The following is a 21,235-nucleotide window of genomic DNA, read 5'->3' as shown; positions in this document are numbered from 1 at the left end:
TTTGATTTAAAAATACGTTTTGCGGGCCAGAACAAGATAAAGACTGATGCAGTTGGGGTGTTTGAACTAAAGGTAATGCTCATTAGGTTATGAATAGCAGTAAATTATAATTTTATTTAAATGTAAAATGACTTCTGTGCAATATATATGCTATGAAATTATGAATGGTAAATTATACACTTATAATTTTTAGTAAGTCTGAAATTGCTTTTGTGCAAAATATTTTCCCTCTTAAATGGCATGTGTTTGTTAGGATAACACACATCCCTTTCAATCAATCAATGTCTTTTTTTAGAATGCATATGATGAGCACGGCACAGCAAACCAGTTTGGATGGCATAATAAATGTGTATTATGCCACATTCTCTCTATAGTGCAAGCACCTATGATCAACGCAATTTATCACATTATGCATGCCATACCTTGGGATCAACAAACTGTTCCTAACTTAGAGAGATGAATGGTTTTCTTAGTTGTACACAGTGCAGTTCTAACTTAAATGTACACTATGGACACCATTTGCATAGTTGTTCCAAACAACTCCCAGTATGTTCAGACTTGAATGTTGTTCTGTACCACCAATGTGTATGTTGTTTTCATTATGAATGCTGGTAATTTTGTCAAAAGTTTATAATAAAACAGAAGTTATCTTGAATGACAAAATGAAGTAGTGTTCTTTGAAACAACTGGACGATTGAAAAAGGCTGCTACAGTATAAAGTAAATTATGAGAAGATTTACTTGAGCGTTTTTCTTATGAGATTGAAATAATAAATATTTTTATCCAAAAATGTTGTACAGAATAACTACCACCTAAAAACAGTCATACAGCAGTCTTAGAAATTTGTTTTTCTTATGTGAGCAGGTTTTTCTCAGCTATTTAATCTTTTCTTGTTTACACTAGTTTTGGTTTTATTTATTTGCAATCCCATGAATGGAACCATAAAGTCAATTATATCTGTGATGTATCTATGACATCTTTATCATATCTATGATGAAACAAAACACCATTTCATTTACCACAGTCTAAATTACAGTTGACAAGCCTGTCGATTGACAGCACTCTATCTAAAATGTGAAAAAAAAATTGCTAAGCTGTTTTTATATGCTCATTGATGCAAACAATAAGCATCAATTTAGACCATATAGAAAAACCAGAAAACAATTTACATTTGTATTTTATAAATGAAAAACAGATATACTGGCAGCTGTTGGTGTAATAAAGATCTGTAATGTAGTTGGTAAAGCCTGGGATATAATATATATTTAACTTCCTCATTTTACAAACAAATTTACATTAGATGACTTTTATATCCATTACTTGTGGTAATAAATATGGATCATGATGTTTAACTAGTAACTAAAAGTGCCATCTCGTCAATGTTTTTTTATAGTGTGTATATATATTTTTGACTAACCAGATAATACCCAACACTACTCTAAATTAAGCCAAATGTTTACCTAATTTTACAGTCGCCAATTTCTGTTTATTATGCAGGGACTAATCACAATTTTTGAAAAACACATCTAATGATTTCAGTCGATCGTTTGGTTTATTATACTATTTCTACAGTTGCAAGGTCCTTCATAGCTTTTCTGGTGCAAATAGATTCTAAAATTCACCATGGTAGTCAACACTACTGTTTCAAATCAACATCAAAACAGAACAACAATATTATAAACTTCACCATTTAGGAAACTATGTTGGTACTGCAGAACATTTCTAAGAAAAAGTAATTAATTTATCAAGTATACTAAAAAAGTTTATAGCATGTCATGATATTTTTATTTAATGTATTGTGTCTAAATTCAAATTAATTAAGTACCAAATGTCCACAACTAGTGGTAAATGTTACGGCTTTGAGATCTACATGTACATGCTGCACAGTTTAATTAAAACCAGCAAATATATTTCAAACCAAAGTGCATGGAAAATCTGAAGGGGCACTAAGGAAATTACACTTTGTGCTATTGATATCAAGCAAAAAGATTGAGTGTCAATAGCTGGTCACTTTAAACAATTGCTGTCAATGTTTTGTGGTGTCTTGTCCTTTCGACTTGAGGTTTTCTTATCGGGTAAGACTTGATTCTGTTTCAACTACACATGTGTAGCAGATTGAGCACAAGAGAAGATGGAAACTTTCCACTGCTTTTTGTCTCCAATCAAAATTACTGAAAAGCCTGGTCATAAACTTATCTATGCTGTATTTGGTGTGTTGGCTTGGTTTTGTGCATTGAACCAGGCACAAGCACAAAAGATTCATAGGTCAGTACAGTTTTAAATTTATTTGAACATTTCTGTAGATACAGGACAAAAGTGTCAAAAATCTCAAGTTAGAAAACCATAGTCATCAATAATCCATTTTTAGTTACAGAAGTTCCCCCAATTATGCTGCAGAGAATCCTTTTCATGAATGATAGACACTGACATTGCTATCAAAATCGTTTTAAAGCGTTATGTTTAAAAAAGAACAAAATAATTGCGATTGCATTTAACTATCACAATTTACAACCATTACTAAACGGTAGATATTATAAACTATTTGTCATTTGACCTAAAGTGAACCGGACTCCAGTGCCGCTAGTTTTTGGTGTTAAAGTATCTACCTTACTAAACTGTGATAAAAGACAGGTTGCTACGCAAGGTGTCCTCTGATTGGTTAACAAAATCTGATACGCAGGGTGTGTTGTGATTGGTTGAAAGATGCCGTGACCCGCGAACTTTCTCCATTGTGATTGGCTTAAAAACCCCGTTGTTCCAATTCGGAAACATTTTGGAAATATGCAAACAGTAAAGAGAATCTGCAAATTGTAAATCAACTTTTCTTTCAAATTGTAGCAGGCAAAACTTTACAGTCAATGACACTGCAGTATGTACCAAGTTTCCATCTGCCTGGTACATTATCACAAGGGGCTGTTTTGCCCTAATCTCTGTTTATGTGATGAGATAAAATAGAAGTGATCAGTGAAAGCATATACTACTCAACGTGACAAATGGTAACAAGATCTCACAATTTAGTGAACACATGGCATGGTGTGATCGGGGTTGAAGCATTTCATGAATCTGTTTCCAAATATCACATTGCACATCATAAATTTCACAGATGTAAAGTTTACACTCATCATGTAACACAACATACATAGATCCCATTGTTCCATTGTAACTAACCAACAAGTGTCAACAATGAAAGTAGACTTGTCCAAACATGTCAGTTTGTTGACTTCAGCAAGAGGAACTAAAACACAAACATTGTTTGAGTTAACAATACACCTGATGAGCATGCATTGTTTAGTCATGAGTCATCAAAGACTCGTCACACAAATGTTTGAAAAATTTCTTTCCTCACAACTCATTTTCAACCCACCTGAACAGAAGGAGCAGAAATGCAAACATTTTAATAACTTAATGTAAGTTTGTTTGTCATAAGTACATAACTGTGTATGGTAAATAGTTAAAGGCAACTAAAATCTCTCTTAACAAACAATTATAGTGTACTTATAAAATGACCATTCTTATCTGTCATGAGAAATACTGTTGGTAAATGTAGTTTGGGCACCACTCTGAAATGTGTAAACTAGGCACACACACAAATTCCAACAATCTACTAAAAAGGCACTGTGCACCAAGGTTTGGACACTTCCTATCCCATTGCGTTCATTTCCTGCCCATCTCGATCGAAAGAGCAATAATACAAATATTTATTATAAATATATTTACAAATATTTTTTTAATATGCGTACGCTTGTTTGCCATGATTACAATATTATTAAGTTTATTTATATTTGCTATACTTTTAAGCAGTTCGGGAAAAGAATTTTCACTGGCCAAGCATATATTGTAAAACGCCACCTCCTTTTTTAATTTTTTTTTCAAAATCTGTTTTATGCTACAACTGTACATTCAACAAAAACAGCTTCGAACAAGCTACCCGAACAAGCTACCCGCAGTAATTAATGTACATTGTATAACTTCAAAAGAAACCGAAACAATTGTAAACAGGGAATTCCCCTTATACGAATCTGGTTTGTCCCTCTTTTCACAATGTGTCGGCCTGGTTACATTTGTTGTTGTGATGTTTTTTCTTTGCCTGTCTTATAGCTGGTCTGGTCATGTCAAGGTCGTTATTTCACAAGCCAGTTTGTCTTGATAGGAGCTCAGGTAAATATTCTTTTACAGGTAGTTTAAATATAACGCAGTTTGTAGTTTTTACAGAAGTAGATTGAAGAAACTGTGAGAAAAAAATGTTTTTGTAGCGCTCTTTGTTTTTATTTATTATAGAATGGCTACTGCTGATTCAGCATCAGAAATAGGAGCTACCAAAATATCCGAAGATGGTAATAAAATGTTTGTTTAAATATACGATTTTTGGTTAAAAATTTTTTGAGGGTCACCCTATGCATGGCAATAAGTTTTGCTTTAATATATTTTTGTGGTTTTTCAGAAAACAAGTCCCTGATACAACATGGTTCTATTAGTGGTTAGTATGTTGTCAATATACAAATGCTTTAATTTATTTCAGAAATGTTCTGATACTTTTTCAGACTTAGTGGAAGTTATACGTCACAAAAGATCACAAAATTTTGAGATCGAGCATTCCAAAAAAATTGTAGACAGCCTAAATAAGTAAGTTTAATGATAAAGTACACAACTAAAAAGCAAATCTTATGTTAGTTAGATAATATCAAGCAGTAATTAAACAGTAAAAACTGATTTAATTTTATTGGATGGATAAATAATCTTAAAAAACAATGGATGGATAAAAAATCTTTAAAAAAATGCAAATTGTTAGCTGAACATATCTTCATTATAACTTCACTTTGTTTAATTATATGTGCAGCTTTCGGGTTACCAATAAAAATTCTTGCGATGCACTACTGGAAGCAGATGGCCAAAAGTTTGAAGTCCACAAATGTGTTTTAAGTTCAATGTCTGATTTTTTCAACATACTTTTTAATCTGAAAGTAAGTATTATTTACTGTCATAGATTAGACATCAAATCCGTTACCACCTTATTCACAGACAAGAAACTACTACAAATTTACCAGCATTTCAGCTGATACACTCAAGTTGATTCTTGATTTTATTTACACCAGCAAAATCACACTTAATGATGGGAATGTTTATCAAGTTCTTGCTGCAGCTGATTATCTTGTTATTCCAGGTAGCCTACATCTAAAAGTGAAGGTTTTGGATAAAATGGCAGTTGGTTGTTTTAGTCTAGTTCAGGGGTCGGCAACCTTTGGACATTGTTTCTTTTAATGGGGCTCAGTGTATTAAGCGTATTAGTAAGTATTTATTTAAAATGCTATTTATTTAGGTGCGTTTATTTTCAAACTGTGACCTAATGAAACATAGTTGTAAGTCAGGCTGGGTGCAACTCTGGGATTTTTTGTAGCAAATCACCGTTTTATATTACTTGTTATGGTATCAGATTTTAGCGGCATAGTCCGATATTTTTTGGGACCCTAGAATAACAATCCCAATATCGCTTAGCGGATCATATCTTAGGCTTAGGGTATGCTGGTCTGTATCATGAATAGGGATGTTCAAATAGATATATATATTAGTACACTAGGGAGTCTATGTCAGTCCTCTACCATCAACAAATCAAATTACCATATCATGCTTACAGCATAGTTACTTCTACTGAAGGCAATAAAAATCACTGAATAAAATTGTTATAAATCAGTTTTTAACCTTATGCTAATTTGTCTGGGTTAGTGGATTTTGGGTCATTTAGTTTCAATGCAGTTGTGCAAAGTTTTTTCCCAGTATTTTTCTTTGTTTTGGTTGGTTCTTTTTTTACATTATAAATGAAAAATATGTTTTATAATGTATTAAACTGGTCTACTTTAGTTGTTGTCAAGATTAATGATTGCTCAGTCAAAAATAATATAAGAATTGGATTCGATATTCTAGATTCGCATCAATTATTCTAGAATACCCAATTATTCTACTTTGAACCTCCCTAATCATGAAACATATTAGTTTGTTTACACATAGCATAAACACAAAACAACTTCATTTGCAGCAATGTTACTTCATTCTAAACTAAAACAGAATTGTGTGACTCTGAGTGGTAAAGGATACTAACATCTCTTCTAGTTAGCAGAAAAAAGTAGCTATGTTAAATTCAGTGTGTAATTTTAACCATTTCTAACTCATATAAAGGTTTTTTTTTTAATCTTTTTATCTATTTTACATGACATTTCTAAAGTATTTAAACCAGTTTGTTTATTTTCCTATTTGATTTGTGTTGTTTATTTCTGTTGTATTTAGGTCTGAAAGATGTCTGTTCAAAATTTCTTATTGAACAACAAGATCCTCAGAATTCCATTAAAATTTGGACTTTTGCCAAAAAGTTTAGTGCCAAAGAATTGGAAAAACAAAGTGGTCAATATATCGCTGACCATTTGAAACAAATCAGTAAAGAAAACAAGTTTCTCCTATTGGAATTTGAAGAATTGAAACCAGTTGTATTGTTAAAGAATAACAATGTAAAAAAGATTCTTCTACAGTTCAATGTTATATACTTAGTAAATTAACTTTTCTTGTATTGTAAATTAATTTGTATTTAAGCACCTAACATTTGTTTGCACACTGAGTTTAAACATTTCGTGCAAATCCAACAGACACAGAGCGAAGAAGATGCTTATGAATTGATCACATCTTGGGTAAAACATGACATAGTTAACAGAATAGATTTTTTTCCTGAACTCTTTTTCATGTTGGATATGAATCTAATCAGCAAAGCATTTCTTATGCACGCTGTCAATAATCAGGTAACAGTAGACCATTGTTAAAAAATATTTGAGACAAAACAATTACTGTTGCTTTCCTTACAGGATATTTTGTTGGTTCACCACAAAGTTGTTCAAATGGTGATAGTCATGATCTCTCAGCCAGATTTACAAGCGCCAATTTCACAAATTAGTAAGTTTTTCCTTTGTTGCTTTTTCATTCTATAATACACTTTTTATTTCTCTTACATAAGGTAAGCAAAAAACATTGTCATATTTCGGGAACGAAAAAAAAGTTTTTTGGGCTCTATCCGATTGCGGTGAAGTGACACAATATAATGTCAAAAAAGTTTCTGGAAAGCAGATTTCATCAGTAAGACTTCTTGCTTTGCATCCTTTTTTTGCAAAATCAAATGAAATATTTAACAACTAATTGCAACAATGCTACAAAACTGTTTTTGCAGCATAAACTACATGGGTATGCTGCTGCAGTGAAAATGCAGAATTGTATTTTTGTGCTTGGATGCAGAACCACAAAAAACAAAAAATCAGATATAGTCGCCAAATTTGATTTAGGGCAATCTGTTGAGAAGTGGAAAAAGACACTTGATATGCCAGTACAAATAGACCATGTAACTGCAACTGTAATTGATGACTGTAAGTAAACATGTTTCACAAAATTATTACACATTGTGCTTTAAGAGTAATTTATCATTCAGGTCAGATCCTTGTTGCAGAAGGTGATGATAACTGGGGTTCGAAACGACATTTATATGACACAACAAATCAAAAATGGATCAGAATAGATAGAACAAAGTTTGATGATCATAATTTGAAACTATGTTAGCATTGATTGCTTTGTTGAGATGTTTTCTAAATCATTTTTAAAAATAACAGACACAACTTTATTACTAGCGGCACTTTTACCCTATGGAGTTGCTCCACCTTCTCCAGCCGTTTGCTTACCAACATGTCAAACTGATAATTATAACAGTTGCCTTGTTCAAGCATCAGGTAATCTAATGCTTTAGAGTTAATCTCCATAAACTTTATGTGTTTCTTGAAAAATGCAAATATATTTGTCAACACAACTGGTTGAATCAAAACATAAATATATTTTTTACACAGAAAAAGTGTTTTACTTTCCTTCCTGGGAGTACTATGACCTAAAAGATCAAAGATGGAAATATGTAACCAAGAAAGTAGAAAATGTTGAAAAAGCTCTTGCCTTAAATGGCCTAATATACCTATTTGAAAAAGGTTGTTCTCAGCTAGTTAAGTTTTTCTTTTCCAACAAAGTTTATTTACTTTGTTTTTTACACTAGTATGCATTATTGATGTAAACTTAAACACTAGTAAGAAATGATGTTGCACACATAGTTGCATTTTTGTTTTCCTTTGGTCTTATGGAATAATGTTATGTTCATATCAACAGAAACAGATTACTTCAATTTGTGGCAGTACAATGTAGAAAACCAAACAGTAGAAAAACTCAGTGAAATGCCATCCACTTGCTCAATTACAGATGCTTGTTTTGTTGATGGGACAATTGTAGCAGTTACACAAAGGTAACATTTACACTGGACTTGCTTTTTAGTTGAATAGCTTCATTATTTCACTGAAGTACAGAGAGAACCAGTAACAGGCTTAAAATCAGTGGGTAATATCCACTCTTACTGACTTATGTTTAAATAATTGTACATATTATGCAAGGTGCATAAAAAACCTTTAGCATGCAGTCTGCTGTGAGGGCTATCTAATTTGTATTTCTACCCAACACTTCTATTTCTACCTGACAAGATAAATGTTTTTTGTAGTATTTCTGAAGGTTGGCTTCTAAAGGAATTCAACCTCACCAACAATAAATGGAGAATTATCACTGGAATAAATGATGAAACAAAATTTGCTAAAATCTTTCCTGTGGACTAGTTCAAATATATTTTGTTTTGTTTAATATTGTAATGCCATACATTTTTTTTTGTAAATACATTTTGTGTCACTGTAATGATGTATTTTTGTACAACCTAAATTTACTATCAAATTTATTTTTTTATTAAAAATAGTTGTTTACAACACCTGTTTTGCAAAGTGCTGATTATTGAAATAAATAAAGCAAAGTTAAAAAAAAGGCAATCAACAAAATTAGATAACCATGTTTGGTATATTCAAAAATGTGTATAAAAAGTGCCATTTGCTCTTTAACCCTTTAGAGCAACAGGGGTTGTGACTTTTTCGTGACACTTGTCACAGTTTGTGACAGGCGTCAATGACAGGGCTGGGGTGTCACCAAATCAGTGACAGGGCGTCATTAAATCAGTGACAGGGCATTACTAAATCAGTGACAGGGCGATTTTGCTATAGTTAAGTGTGCAAAACGAGCCATGTGTTTGTAATTTTCGTCGTATGTTCCGAATTTAGTGCGAAAGGCAGAAAAAAATCGTCCGTAGTAGTATGATGTTACTTTAAGTTTAGTTTATTCGTGCTCTTCTACGGAAGGTAGAGTGAAACACCTTGATTTAAGGGCTACCACTCTAGATATTTTATAGCTAGATCTAGAAAGTTTGGGTTAAGCCTAGATGTAAAATTTAGGATCTAGATGATGGCTATAAATTCTAGATAGTTTTTGTAACGTTTGTAAAGATCATGGGAACAGTACAAGCTCACAAATGTTCCACCCAGACCACATTATAACTGTAACAGAAAAATAGAGTGATGAAAAGGAAGAAGTAAGCTTCTTTAGCATCAAATATAGATCAATTTATATTAAAAACCTTCATATGCGTTGTTGTTTGGCTAATATATTACATTAAATTGGATTATTTTATGTTTAGTTAGATATATTTTTGGATGTTTTGTTTTTCAATCTAAATGATTCTAGATATATATTTAAAACTGGATTATTTCATTCAAACCAAAGTGGCAGCCCTGCTTGATTTCAATTAGTCAGCCACTACTGCAAACCATACTAAGAAGCAACAGGACTAAATCCATGGATAATTATAAAAAATACTTTCCAAACATAAGCAATTACATCTTAAAATTGTAAAATGTCGTGCAATATTTCGTGCTTATGACTTTAATAAGGCATTTGTTAAATCTTGAAAAATTGCAAGCAGCAAAGGTAAGTGTGTTTTTTACAATTTTTGAACTTTCATTGTCTGCCAGGCAGTCTGACGAGCTCTAACAGGGCGAAAAAGTTCAATCACTTATTTTTAGTCACTTTGTTTATTATTTAAATATGTCTAAGCTCTGTGGTGTGTCACATTGTGATATCTGATTGCCATATTTAATTAACAGTATGAATGTTACTTGCAAAAAAAGAGGAGCTCATCTGAGTTTCCAAACAATACAATACTTTTTACACATGTAGATTGGACCAACACATTTAGCTGTTTGAAACCAGTAGATTCATGAAATTCCTAGCTGCCAGACACTGTTACAACTTAGTATTTTTTTTTTAACCAGCTGATTTGGCCATATTTACATGAAAATTGTTCATGTTTTTTGGTTTATTTCTTGGGAGAAAGCCATCAACATTTAAAGATTGGAAACCTATTAACAGTAAACAATATTAAGAAAGTATTAGGCAACTACCAGCACAAAAAGAAAGCGATTCAATACTGGTTCTAACAGACTTGGAGGAGTAAAACATTTGTTTTGTTTGGTGTTTTAACTAATTTCTTAGTTATCCTTTTTTTGGGATTCATCTTTGCTTATACACTTTATCCACCTTGCTTTTTATTTCATTTTTGTAACTGACTCCACACAATGTTTAAACTGATCTTATTTAGATCTGATTGATTCAACAACAAGCAACAGAAGTATCTGTAAAATAGTAAAAAAATGACACAGTATTACCATTGTATATTTTTGTTACAAAACATTGGTCAGAAAACAACCAGCCACTCTTGTGATTGTTTTCATTAATTAAAAGTATTTGCTAATCGGTTGTTTGAAGGGTTACAAGAAAAACATAAGAATAATCCTTAAAGGTTGCTGAACTTGTTAAACACAACCTTAAAAAATCGTACCCTAATAGTATTGTTTTCTAGTTCGAGAAGAGCACTGCTTCATTACAGGAATAAAATTTGTCAAAAAAGTTAGATGAATCCGGTAAGACCATTAAATATTTTTCATTTTTAAGCTTTAAAAGCAATTCTAGTGATGCTGCTAATCATTCATAATATCATTTTATTTTAGACAGTCTTCTTTAGCTATGTAGCCAATGTGATTAGAAAATAGGTAAGTTTTTGTTTTGTTTTAGACAGCATGACCCACTTCATACATAATTAATTTTGATATAGTGCACAAAATGTTAAAACAATGGTAAAAGCATAATTTTTTTTTATCACGTGTACATAAAAACTGTGTGCTTATCTACATGTAAAACTTTTGTGAGCAGATTGGATGTGACAGTTGCAGATCATGTCATCACATCAAATGTGTGGGAATCAACACCTCTAAGCTTGGAATAATTCAGTCTTGGCAATGTCCTGTTTGCTTAAAATTTGTGATATTATGCGTCCCCTAAAGGAGGCACATTTTGATTTTACTCAATTTGTGTTTTTTCCCTGAAGTTTTTTCGCAGCAGATTGTGGATATGGTCATGTAGATAGCCATTTGTCTTGACAGCTCCAGTATTTAACCCACAGGCCACTAAAGTTTAAAAACATTTCTCATAATCCGACGCACCACAAACAACGAGTTTCTGTGATGTTATAGGGATATAAAGGCAACCAAAAATGTGTTGCAAGTGTTCTTGCATTCATTTGGGCTGGTTCGTTTGGCAGTTTTAACAGCCTTAAACAATAACCAATTGGGGTTTAATTTTAAAGGACTGTTGATTGGCTGATTGTGGTTTGATATTTTATTATTATGCACATAGTAACCCGTTACTAACCTGCTTCCCCCAAAGATGGGTGTTTTTTTTACATTTTGACGTGTCAATTGTTGTGTTTTACCCAATGCTCTCACTATTTCCCTTTTCTTTTCTTATTTACTTATAATGCATTGTCACATGAGTATTAATCGATACACTGACAGCTAGAGAATATGGTGCGCTTGCTTAGATTTTTAAGTTCTTTATCACATCTAGTCTTTATGTTAGGCATTCATAAATTTGTTGTTTTTTGTTTAATAATAAAAGTTGTCTGAAATATTTTTTCATGCTTTATGATTACTGAAGAAGTTTTTGTAACAACAATATTGCCCTAACATTTTTAATAAGTTCCTGAATATCATTGTAGTCCTGGGACCGTTGGCGCATTTTCTCTATCTATCTTAATCCTCTGCCAGTCCTATGCAGTTCGTTCTGGGTCTCCCCCGTGTCTTCTCATGACCTTTAACAGTCCTGTGCATGATTCCATATCACATGGCCGAACCGTTGCAACTTTCGTCTCCATGTCACTTCTTCATTGAGACTGCTTCCAGTTGTTCACCTTCCATTGTAATGTCTATGTCGCTCTCTTTATCATTTTGCCTTGACCTTACCATGATCTTGCTTTTTTCACTTCTTATCTCCATTCCATACCTTCTCATTGTATTGTCCAATGTCAGTAAGTTTCTTACCACTCTGTAATGAATTTGTCCTGCCACTGACACTGTTTCCTCAAAATCTTCCATTGGTTCCATCATTATGTGCTCTAATAATATATTGAACAAGATAAGCGACAGCATACACTCTTGACATACTGCAACCAAAGTGCACTTCTGTGGGTTGTCACACATTTCTGGCCGTATTATACAGTGCTTTGATCAGAAAGATCAGGTGGAGCCTGATACCATGTTTCACCTTCATACTCTACAGAGCTTTTCTCCAAACTCTGCTGGTGGTGATGAAGTTCTTGATGTTGGTCCAAATTTTTCACCCAGTATTCAAACTGTTAGGTTGTGCTGGGTCGTCCACAGAAACTGGTATGAAGAAAACCTAGTATTCAAACTGTTAGGTCTTATATGAAGAAGCTTGTTCTTCATATAAGAAGTTTCTATCATATGTATTCATGATCTCTTGTGTTTTCCAGGGTGCTTTCTGGTTCTAAGCTATTCCCAAAGTTTCCTCTGTGGTCGCATTCATGCTTTTAGAGAACGCAGATGTTAGTTCTGGCAACAATGCTTAAAATCTGCCTTTAATCTTTATTTCAAACCTCTCACTGCAACCTGGCTCTTTCAGACGACAAAGCAAAAAGACTGTTTTTTCGAAAATTATAAATCAGTGACAAGGCGTCATTTAATCATTGACAGGACGCCAGTGAATCAGTGACAGGGTGTCAAAATCCATGACAGGGCGTCAGTGAATCTGTGACAGGGTGTCAATAAATCTGTGACAGGGTGTCAGTAAATCTGTGACAGGGTGTCAGTAAATCTGTGACAGGGCGTCATTCAATCAGTGACAGGGTGTCAATAAATCTGTGACAGGGTGTCAGTAAATCTGTGACAGGGTGTCAGTGTGTACCTGACACCCTGTCATTGACAGGCGATAGGTGGCAGCCTGTCACTAAATTGTCACAACCCCGTCTCCTTTAGAGAGTCAAATCTTAAAGGCATTTAGCATTTTTTGCTAAACCAGAAAAAGTAGAGCATCATTAGTGAGAAAAATAAGGATTTTGTGATAGTCTTGGAGAGCATGAAACCCGTGTATAATCCTGGTTATTCAAAAATTTCCCCACATTGATTTATTACTGGTGAGATTGCATGCTAGAGATATAATGAATACGCGTGCAGTAGTAACATGTCATGATACTAAACTTATTGTTGTTCAGAACATTTTTGTAAAAATACTGCACATCAAATAAAATGCATGTAAAATTGTTCCTAGTAAATTGCTGTTCAAGTAAATTTTAATGACAGGTTTATAAGAATGTTAAAATTAAACGAATACAAATCTAAGTTGTGCCTTTAAAAAAAAAACTTACAACCAAACTTCCCTCTGAATACAAATTCACTAAGTGTGACCACACCAGACAATATAAAACCACACCTTAATTCATGGCTCCATAATAACCACAGAGTTGTTGTCCAATATCAGGTTCTTGAATTTAGCAAAGAGCAATGGAAGTGTATATCCATTTTAAACTGCGTTCAGTAGGTGGGAGAGGATAACCTAGTATTCGAGCACATACATGTACAGGATGGAAAACAATAACAAAGCTGTAAACCTTGTTAAGTCACGCATCTAACCTTTGAGCATAGACAGACATAAGTTATATTCGTGTAATTACTGCAAGTTTAACAGTTATGTTTTTTGTGACAAGATGTAGTGTAATTCAGAATAGTGACTACCTCACCCCAACTAAGCGCCTTATTTGTTATGTACACAACAAGCAAATAAACTGAAATGATCAGTTTAGTATTAGTATTATTGTAATGCACTTGATGCATTTACACTTCATCTTTTTCAAAATCATCCAAATTTTGCTAAACCGCAACTCTACGCAAAAACGCAACCGCAAAACGAACTAGTGGGGAACGAAATAAACAAATTTTGACCCGAAGACTGGAACGGTTATTTTGTATTTCCGGTACATCGTTCCGGACATTTAACGTGAAAGATTTGGCTTACATTTCGAATTGTCGCGTTATGGTAATAAAAAAGTTCCGATTGCATTATTGGTTTGATCTAATGTTTGAAATGTTATGTGACATAATAACCACCTAACAATATTTGTTTTGTGTTGCAACTTTATTTTTTTGTTCGGTTTAATAAAAAATACTTTATTTCAAGCCATTCGATGTCTGAAAATTAGCCCAACTGGGCGGGAACACCGCCACCTTGTTATCATTATCAAAAATTAAACAGGGAAATGTCATAAAACGGGGAAATTCCCCTTTCAAAAACAACATTCTTGATTTTGGTAAAAAGTGGAGATGAAACTGTTTTTGGTGCATTGTTTATTTATTTTAGCACAATTTTTAAGCTTGAAAACGCACTATGTAAAATAATTTGAAATGTGTTATAGTTGACTTTATGTAAAAGCTATAGAAGTTTACCCAGACTCAACATTATACTGTGAGTTGGCAGAACTGATTCACATTTATTGTTTGCCTGTTGCTGGATCAGGGCATGTCTTTTTCGTTCGGGGTAAAACTTACAAACTCTGTGCCAGTGTCACCTCTTGGAGCACCAACAAATGGTAATTAACTTGTTTGTAATGTTATAAAACTATTTTGGTGACTTTGTTTCTTTTTGGTGTGGTAAAATTTATTTAAATTTGGTTGCATTGCATGAGTAGTTTTCAACCAATGTACAATCACAGAATAAATTGTAGTGTTGTTATTTTTTCAAAAATCAAAGTTTTGCCAATATTATTTTACTTATTTTTGCAGTGGTACATGGTAAACAAACACAAAGTTTTGACAGCCAACACTCCAAAAAAATGGCCACCAACCTTAATAAGTAAGTTCATCAGTATGGCTTATATACTAATAGTTAGAACAAGGAACAATATTCTGGTAACATAGTAACTCTTCTAATATTTAGACAGTTTTTGATTTATTTTAGCTTTCGTTTGACCAATAAAAACTGCTGTGATTCAATGCTTGAAGCAGATGGGGAAAAATTTGAAGTCCACAAATGTGTTTTGAGTTCAATGTCAGATTATTTTGAAAAACTCTTCCATGTAGAGGCAAGAAATATAACAACTTTAGATTAATAACTGAGTGAATGTAATAAATGCTTTTCAGATGAAAGAAAAATATGAGGAGACAATTAAGATCACTGAGATTTCAGCTGATACACTAAAGTTGATTCTTGATTTTATTTACACCAGCAAAATCACACTGGATGATGAGAATGTTTATCAAGTTCTGCATGCAGCTGATTATCTTATTATTCCTCGTGAGGCTGTTATAGATTTAAAGTTTTTACTAATTGCATTTATCTTGCTTTTTTTAAAAGCAGAATTTTGAAAATGCCATTATATTGGTGTAAATTAAAACTGATATGTATTTTTAGATCTGAAAGATATTTGTTGTGGATTTTTACTGAAATATCAAGAACCATGTAATGCCCTAAAAATTTGGAATGCTGCTAAAAAGTTTAATGCCAGTCATTTGGAAAGAGAGATTGGCCAATACATCTCTGATCATTTTATTGAAATGAGTGAAGAAGCAGAACTGCTTGAGCTCAAATTCCAAAAGATAAAGGAAGTTGTCATGCTCAAGAGTGAAAGAGTAAAAAAAAACATGTTTAAATTTTTTGCTATTAATATATTTAGGTTAAAGATTTATTTGTGTAAGAAACATTTCACACAAAACCAGTTGTGACAATAATTAATTTCTGCCTTTTGTGTTAAAGGATGTTAAAGAAGAGACCACATATACATTAATTGTTTCATGGGTGGAACATGACTCCAAAAATCGAAAGGACTTTTTCCCAGAACTTTTTTCCATGTTGGATTTAGAAGAAATAAGTAAACATTTTCTTTCACAGGCAGTCCAGGATCAGGTAAGAACAGTGCAGTGGCATTAAACAAATGAATTTTATATTTGTATTTTATTTTGTTTTATAGAACCTTTTTAAAGACTATCCTATCACACAAAACAAAGTTCTTCAAACTATCTCTAAGCGAGTTTTGGCCGAAAATCGACAAAAATTAGGTAAAAGATTTATTGACAAAAATTGCTCCAAGTCTGTGTAATCTTTTTTCAAAATGGAAAAATAAATTTTGAATAATATGAATGTTTTCTGCAAATACTGATTGTTAGGTTATTTTGGTTAGTTGATAAATGACAACAAATATGTCGGTCACTACTCTGTAACACAGGCTGATTCCTGTAGTCTGGAATGACATTTTTACTTACAAGTGGTAAGTAGTAATAATTTGTTGGCTGAAAAATATATCATACACTTTGGTTGGTTATTTATTTTAACCAAATTAAAGTGGGTTATTGCCAAATTAGCCATTTCTCCTTTAGAAATTAAGAAGTGAAAATATCATTTAAGTAAAATTGCATTTTTAAGTTCATCATTGAATTTATTGGTATTGTCGTCATCGGGTGCTTTGTGCAAGCTAAACATCAGGAATAATTACCAAGAAAATGTTTCACAGGTAAAGCCTCACAAAGCTTTTTCAAATCAGCTGTTGCTGTATGAGAACACCAGAACTTTTGTAATGGTTGTTTAGATACAGTGTTTTCTTGATTATCCAGTCTGGTTGGGACCAAACTTTTAAAGATTGATTTGAATAAACAAATTAATGAACATGTAATTTTGTTTGTTAAATCATACCTGATCTTTTCATTAACAGACACAACACATCTTTTAGGTTTAAACTTCTGTTAAACAAATACCAAGCACTACAATTGTAAGATGTACAATTGTTTTTCTCCAATTAATTGATGTTTTAAACATGTAGCATAAAGTACGAGGCTTGTTAGTTCAATTCTTTACTACATTTTTTTGCCATTAAAAACATTTTAAAGGCAACCAGATAATAAAACACTGGCTAATGAAGTACAGACAATAGAGCACTGTACTGTATTAGGTATAAGTTATAAGATAACCCTGAGCTGACTCTTTGAAGTTTCACCAAATTTGCTTTTCATTAAAATAATATTATTTAAACAAACAGAGCAAAGATCTAAAAATGTTTTTAGTTGTTCACCTGCCACTACTGAGTTTAACATGATACTACTCAGTGTATATTAAAATCTTTGAATCAAGGAAGTTTTCAATTCCTTAAATACGTAGGCATGAAGAAGAATAGATCTCATTAGTATTTAATTTGACATATATTGGTAAATAACTTGGTCTACGAGTTTAGTTTCTTGAACTTTTTAAGGCAAGAAATGTAGCTGGTTTTGCGGGAGCTGTCAAAATGGACAATTGTATATATCTGTTTGGGTACCGAACAAAAACGAACATGGCATCAAATGCAGTTGCAAAAATTAATTTGGATTTTCCTGAAAGTGTTTGGAAAAAATCAACACCAATGCCACAGAGCGTTCTATCTCTTTCCACATCAGCCCTAAATAATTGTAAGTAAAAATTGCTAGACATGCTGGCCAACTCTTGTTTCACACCACCAGTATGCACAATACAAATATAAAAAATTTTCAGCTCATGTTGTTGCTACAAACTTTAGTCACATCTTTTTACAACAACTATATGTGTTTGATGCTGTAAATAAAAAATGGACAACATACAACAACCACGGAAATGTTGATAAAGTTCTTGTTTCTATGTCTGGTAAGATTTTTGAAATATGGTATGAAATGTTGTTGAGAAATTTGTTTAGTTACACTGCTACTTTAATTGTATGATTTTCTTCTAGCCACATAAAATTGTTGAAAATATATGTCAATCTTGCTATGAAATGACAGCGTAATCTATAATGCTGTCCAAATATATAAAATTGTTTCAAATACATTGTCAGTTTAACTGAATATATTATCCTGCAACTACATTCATGTTTTTCTTTCCTTATCCAATTAAAAAGTAAACATGTACCAGTGCAACCCCTAACATAAACAATTTTAAATTACCTTACATTAATTAACAACACCTAAAACAAATAGTTTGGATATTGTTTGTTTTGCATTAGGTTAAACTTTTGGTCCTAAAAATTCAGTGCTAAAATTATTCTGTTTTTAGACAGAATCTATAGATTTCCATCATGGCAGTATTGTGATTCACCCGGTGCACAGTGGAAAACCGTTGCGAAAAAAGTTGAAAAAGTTGTATTTGGAATTGCTTGTAGGACCAATATTTATTTGTTCGCTAAAGGTTTGCTTGGAAGAGTGATACATAAACACCATTATCGTTATCTACCAACTTTATCAGTCAATTTTTTGCCACTTCAAAATGCCCAAGCTTAAGTTGTTTTGTTAGATGAGAATGCCATGTCTTTGTATCTGTATGACACTTTAAAAGAAACTGCAACCGAAGTAAACACAATGTCAGGAACCACTGAGGTGAAAGATGCTTGTTTTGTGAACGGAAATATTGTTGCAGTTGTTAACAGGTAAGCCTAAATGTAACAAAGAAATAGAGAAAACAAGTATACACAAACTCTTTACTCTAATGTTTTTTACCATAGTCTTTATGAGGGATGGCTTTTGAAGGAATATGATATACAAAATTCAAAGTGGAGAGTTCTTACTGGGATCAAGGATGAACAGGATTTTAACAAAATCTTTTCATTGTAATGACTTTAAGAAATGATATTAAACATTTTTTTATTTGTTTACAAAATACACATATTCATATTAAGTATTGTGCACTAAAGTTTTACATGTACAAATAGTTTGATACAATAGTTTCTATGCCAAATGTAACCAATAAATTGTTATACCTTAAATTTTAAGTGCTCTTCCATGTTCTATGCATAGCTAAACAAATGCAAATGATAAAACTAATGATTTTCTTTGTCGCATTTGTAAATATACCTTGCAATCCTTGCTTGATGTTTAATCTTTTGTAGAAATGTAGCTTTTAATGCGACGTTTGTATTTCATTCTCACGTTTTGTTACATATTGCAACATAAAAATGTTCGCTTTCTGTACAGAGTATTATGATGCAATGATAATAATAAATACGACAAACGTCCTACAGCATAAACCTAACAAACATTCATACATCAAGTACATATGTGTGTGACAAACGTGACTACGTGAAACGGTGGCATCCAAAAGCACCAGAAATTCAACTAGCATAGCATTTAAAGTACAACACCAAAATAGTGAATGGCAACTATATAGTATAAGGAAACTTTTATTGCAGCAAATGAAACCATGAGAAAGCAAGTCTTTATGAAAAGCTGATTGCTATTAAATAGGTATCTGTTTATTTTTTCATGTCAGCCGGTTACAAAACATTTTGTTTTAGTAGTGGCAAACAAACAACTGTTGTTGATACAAAACCTTTGCTTGAGCAAAAGCTCCTAATGCCATAAATACTACAGTAACATAACAGTTACAACATACCACATAAGATTAACATGCACAAATGTATTAGTTTATTGTAAGTCATACTTTTGTGAGGGAAAACTGTAAATTTGTCAATACCTATTTTCTACACCAAACATAGCATTGCTATTTCAAGTCTGGTATTTTAGTGCAACTACAAGTCGTATATATGATGTATATTTTCTACACAACTGGCAGGTAGAGTACCTTATTGCACAGCATGCTAACATGATGATGTCACAAGTAACATGATGATGATGTTATAAACTCTGTAATGATGTCATAATTCCACCATCCTTCAGTAGAAACAGATATTAAACTTTTCATGTCCATAGTGATAGAATACCAACCGACACAGAACTACAAAAAACTTTAGCTGTTTGAATGCAGATTACCACCACCGACCACAAGCAGAGGTTGATATCAATATTGTGCAGTATGACATCATGCACTGATGACATGCTTAACTTGGTCCATGATGTCGAAATTTGAATAAATTAGAAGCACTCTTTCTTGACCAAATGCGTATAACAAACCAGCGTTAGACAGAAAAAAAAGAAAAAAAATACGGACAAAAACAATATGTGTCCCCTTCCCTGAAGGGGACCCATAATTTCTAACTTGATACACAGATTGACAGTAGTTTTTATGACGTCATAATCTATATTGTGACGCTTGTAGTATCTGCTTTTTTTGCATTGTTTCAACACAATAGGCATAAAAAAGTCTGGCCCATATGGCAACTAGGCTGGCAATACTTTTTTAAGTTCTACAAAACGTGTTTAGAGCAGTTTGAATACACGGGAATGATGTTTAAACAATAAATGTGCCCAATGCATACCATTTATTGTGACTGACATAATAACCCATAATGTTTCGTGACCCCAATTGGGACCCACAGTTTGAGAAGCCCTGCTTTAAACCAACATGGTTGAGAGATTACAACAACTGTTATGAAATGACAAGGCTGTAGATTGCGGAAGTTAGCAGTGTGACTGGCAAATCTAGTCAAGTCGACACACGGCTGTGACATGTCTTACTAACTGTTCACATCCAATTTAAATATTGTTTAGTTGTTTGATTTATTTTGAGAAACTTTTGGGGTAATTGCACTGACTATCCAATGCCTTACAACCAAAAACTAAGATCCAATACCACTATGCTATGAAACCACCATCTAAATAAGTTTATTTCTACTTTGTTTATTACAAATATTGTGCTCCATTTTCATTAAAACCTGATTACAAAGCAACTTATATTTGTGGTGTTGTCATCCAATAAAACATCACTTTTGGTTTCATACCAATTTGTCAAACCAGCAAACTTGAATTGTATAGCAAAGGTGTTGTGGCAAAAAATCATGGGAAAAAATAAACAGTGCAATGTAAGAATCAAAAAAGGTGAGCACATAACTGTAACACATTTAGAACATTTCGCACCATGAGCATTCAACCATATAATGGTGTATTTATGTTGACAATTAAATGGAACTATTAAAGAATTTTTACAATAAATGGAACTTACTCTTATGTTTTATTTGAACTTTCACATTCCCAACATGACGTTGTCTTTCATCACTTGAATCTAAATT

At 32.6% G+C, this 21,235-nt stretch overlaps 5 protein-coding genes and 1 long non-coding RNA gene across 7 annotated transcripts; all 6 read left to right on the top strand.

Annotated features, from left to right (window-relative positions):
* Nucleotides 1-3,994: 3,994 nt before the first annotated feature.
* Nucleotides 3,995-5,176, top strand: LOC145222163 (uncharacterized). The gene is made up of 5 exons (XM_080088210.1): nucleotides 3,995-4,158; nucleotides 4,279-4,334; nucleotides 4,442-4,477; nucleotides 4,542-4,623; nucleotides 4,838-5,176. The coding sequence occupies exons 2-5, from the start codon at nucleotides 4,280-4,282 to the stop codon at nucleotides 5,055-5,057; spliced, it is 393 nt and encodes a 130-aa protein (XP_079944336.1). The 5' UTR covers nucleotides 3,995-4,158; nucleotide 4,279; the 3' UTR covers nucleotides 5,058-5,176.
* Nucleotides 5,177-6,186: 1,010 nt separating this feature from the next.
* On the top strand, nucleotides 6,187-8,700 carry LOC145222146 (uncharacterized). Its single transcript, XM_080088189.1, has 10 exons — nucleotides 6,187-6,497; nucleotides 6,633-6,782; nucleotides 6,846-6,933; nucleotides 6,995-7,113; nucleotides 7,205-7,397; nucleotides 7,460-7,582; nucleotides 7,656-7,754; nucleotides 7,869-8,000; nucleotides 8,176-8,308; nucleotides 8,558-8,700. Exons 2-10 carry the CDS (start codon nucleotides 6,726-6,728, stop codon nucleotides 8,667-8,669), a joined length of 1,056 nt encoding a protein of 351 aa, XP_079944315.1. The 5' UTR covers nucleotides 6,187-6,497; nucleotides 6,633-6,725; the 3' UTR covers nucleotides 8,670-8,700.
* A 539-nt stretch (nucleotides 8,701-9,239) lies between these two features.
* On the top strand, nucleotides 9,240-11,898 carry LOC145222168 (uncharacterized). Of its 2 annotated transcripts, XR_013859299.1 has the most exons (4): nucleotides 9,240-9,861; nucleotides 10,793-10,853; nucleotides 10,941-10,982; nucleotides 11,143-11,898. It is a non-coding gene; the product is annotated as an uncharacterized LOC145222168 (long non-coding RNA). The 2 variants fall into 2 exon arrangements; XR_013859298.1 differs by lacking the exon at nucleotides 9,240-9,861 and having other exon boundaries at nucleotides 9,868-10,853.
* Nucleotides 11,899-14,649: 2,751 nt separating this feature from the next.
* LOC145222165 (kelch-like protein 14) lies at nucleotides 14,650-15,404 on the top strand. The gene is made up of 3 exons (XM_080088212.1): nucleotides 14,650-14,869; nucleotides 15,063-15,132; nucleotides 15,238-15,404. The coding sequence occupies exons 1-3, from the start codon at nucleotides 14,800-14,802 to the stop codon at nucleotides 15,386-15,388; spliced, it is 291 nt and encodes a 96-aa protein (XP_079944338.1). The 5' UTR covers nucleotides 14,650-14,799; the 3' UTR covers nucleotides 15,389-15,404.
* On the top strand, nucleotides 15,402-16,375 carry LOC145222367 (kelch-like protein 17). The gene is made up of 4 exons (XM_080088472.1): nucleotides 15,402-15,573; nucleotides 15,691-15,908; nucleotides 16,033-16,182; nucleotides 16,247-16,375. The coding sequence occupies exons 1-4, from the start codon at nucleotides 15,420-15,422 to the stop codon at nucleotides 16,373-16,375; spliced, it is 651 nt and encodes a 216-aa protein (XP_079944598.1). The 5' UTR covers nucleotides 15,402-15,419.
* A 300-nt stretch (nucleotides 16,376-16,675) lies between these two features.
* On the top strand, nucleotides 16,676-19,297 carry LOC145222156 (uncharacterized). The gene is made up of 6 exons (XM_080088200.1): nucleotides 16,676-16,786; nucleotides 17,519-17,714; nucleotides 17,797-17,925; nucleotides 18,331-18,462; nucleotides 18,568-18,700; nucleotides 18,776-19,297. The coding sequence occupies exons 2-6, from the start codon at nucleotides 17,555-17,557 to the stop codon at nucleotides 18,882-18,884; spliced, it is 663 nt and encodes a 220-aa protein (XP_079944326.1). The 5' UTR covers nucleotides 16,676-16,786; nucleotides 17,519-17,554; the 3' UTR covers nucleotides 18,885-19,297.
* The last annotated feature ends 1,938 nt before the right edge of the window (nucleotides 19,298-21,235 follow it).

Source organism: Phallusia mammillata, chromosome 4, assembly GCF_965637545.1.
Source record: "Phallusia mammillata chromosome 4, kaPhaMamm4.hap1.1, whole genome shotgun sequence".
NCBI lineage: Eukaryota > Metazoa > Chordata > Ascidiacea > Phlebobranchia > Ascidiidae > Phallusia > Phallusia mammillata.
The sequence above is the reverse complement of the archived record's forward strand: the minus strand, read 5'-3'. Positions and strand labels throughout refer to the sequence as shown.

Coding starts and splice junctions, on each gene's coding strand:
- LOC145222163 (XM_080088210.1), top strand. CDS start 4,280: ATGGCTACTGCTGATTCAGCATCAGAAATAGGAGCTACCAAAATATCC. Junction 4,478..4,541: donor ACAACATGGTTCTATTAGTG/GTTAGTATGTTG, acceptor ATACTTTTTCAG/ACTTAGTGGAAGTTATACGT. Junction 4,624..4,837: donor ATTGTAGACAGCCTAAATAA/GTAAGTTTAATG, acceptor TTATATGTGCAG/CTTTCGGGTTACCAATAAAA.
- LOC145222146 (XM_080088189.1), top strand. CDS start 6,726: ATGTTGGATATGAATCTAATCAGCAAAGCATTTCTTATGCACGCTGTC. Junction 7,755..7,868: donor TTGCCTTGTTCAAGCATCAG/GTAATCTAATGC, acceptor TTTTTTACACAG/AAAAAGTGTTTTACTTTCCT. Junction 8,001..8,175: donor AATATACCTATTTGAAAAAG/GTTGTTCTCAGC, acceptor TCATATCAACAG/AAACAGATTACTTCAATTTG.
- LOC145222165 (XM_080088212.1), top strand. CDS start 14,800: ATGTCTTTTTCGTTCGGGGTAAAACTTACAAACTCTGTGCCAGTGTCA. Junction 14,870..15,062: donor TCTTGGAGCACCAACAAATG/GTAATTAACTTG, acceptor TTATTTTTGCAG/TGGTACATGGTAAACAAACA. Junction 15,133..15,237: donor ATGGCCACCAACCTTAATAA/GTAAGTTCATCA, acceptor GATTTATTTTAG/CTTTCGTTTGACCAATAAAA.
- LOC145222367 (XM_080088472.1), top strand. CDS start 15,420: ATGAAAGAAAAATATGAGGAGACAATTAAGATCACTGAGATTTCAGCT. Junction 15,574..15,690: donor TGATTATCTTATTATTCCTC/GTGAGGCTGTTA, acceptor ATGTATTTTTAG/ATCTGAAAGATATTTGTTGT. Junction 15,909..16,032: donor TCATGCTCAAGAGTGAAAGA/GTAAAAAAAAAC, acceptor TTTGTGTTAAAG/GATGTTAAAGAAGAGACCAC.
- LOC145222156 (XM_080088200.1), top strand. CDS start 17,555: ATGGACAATTGTATATATCTGTTTGGGTACCGAACAAAAACGAACATG. Junction 17,715..17,796: donor CACATCAGCCCTAAATAATT/GTAAGTAAAAAT, acceptor AAAAATTTTCAG/CTCATGTTGTTGCTACAAAC. Junction 18,701..18,775: donor ATTGTTGCAGTTGTTAACAG/GTAAGCCTAAAT, acceptor TTTTTACCATAG/TCTTTATGAGGGATGGCTTT.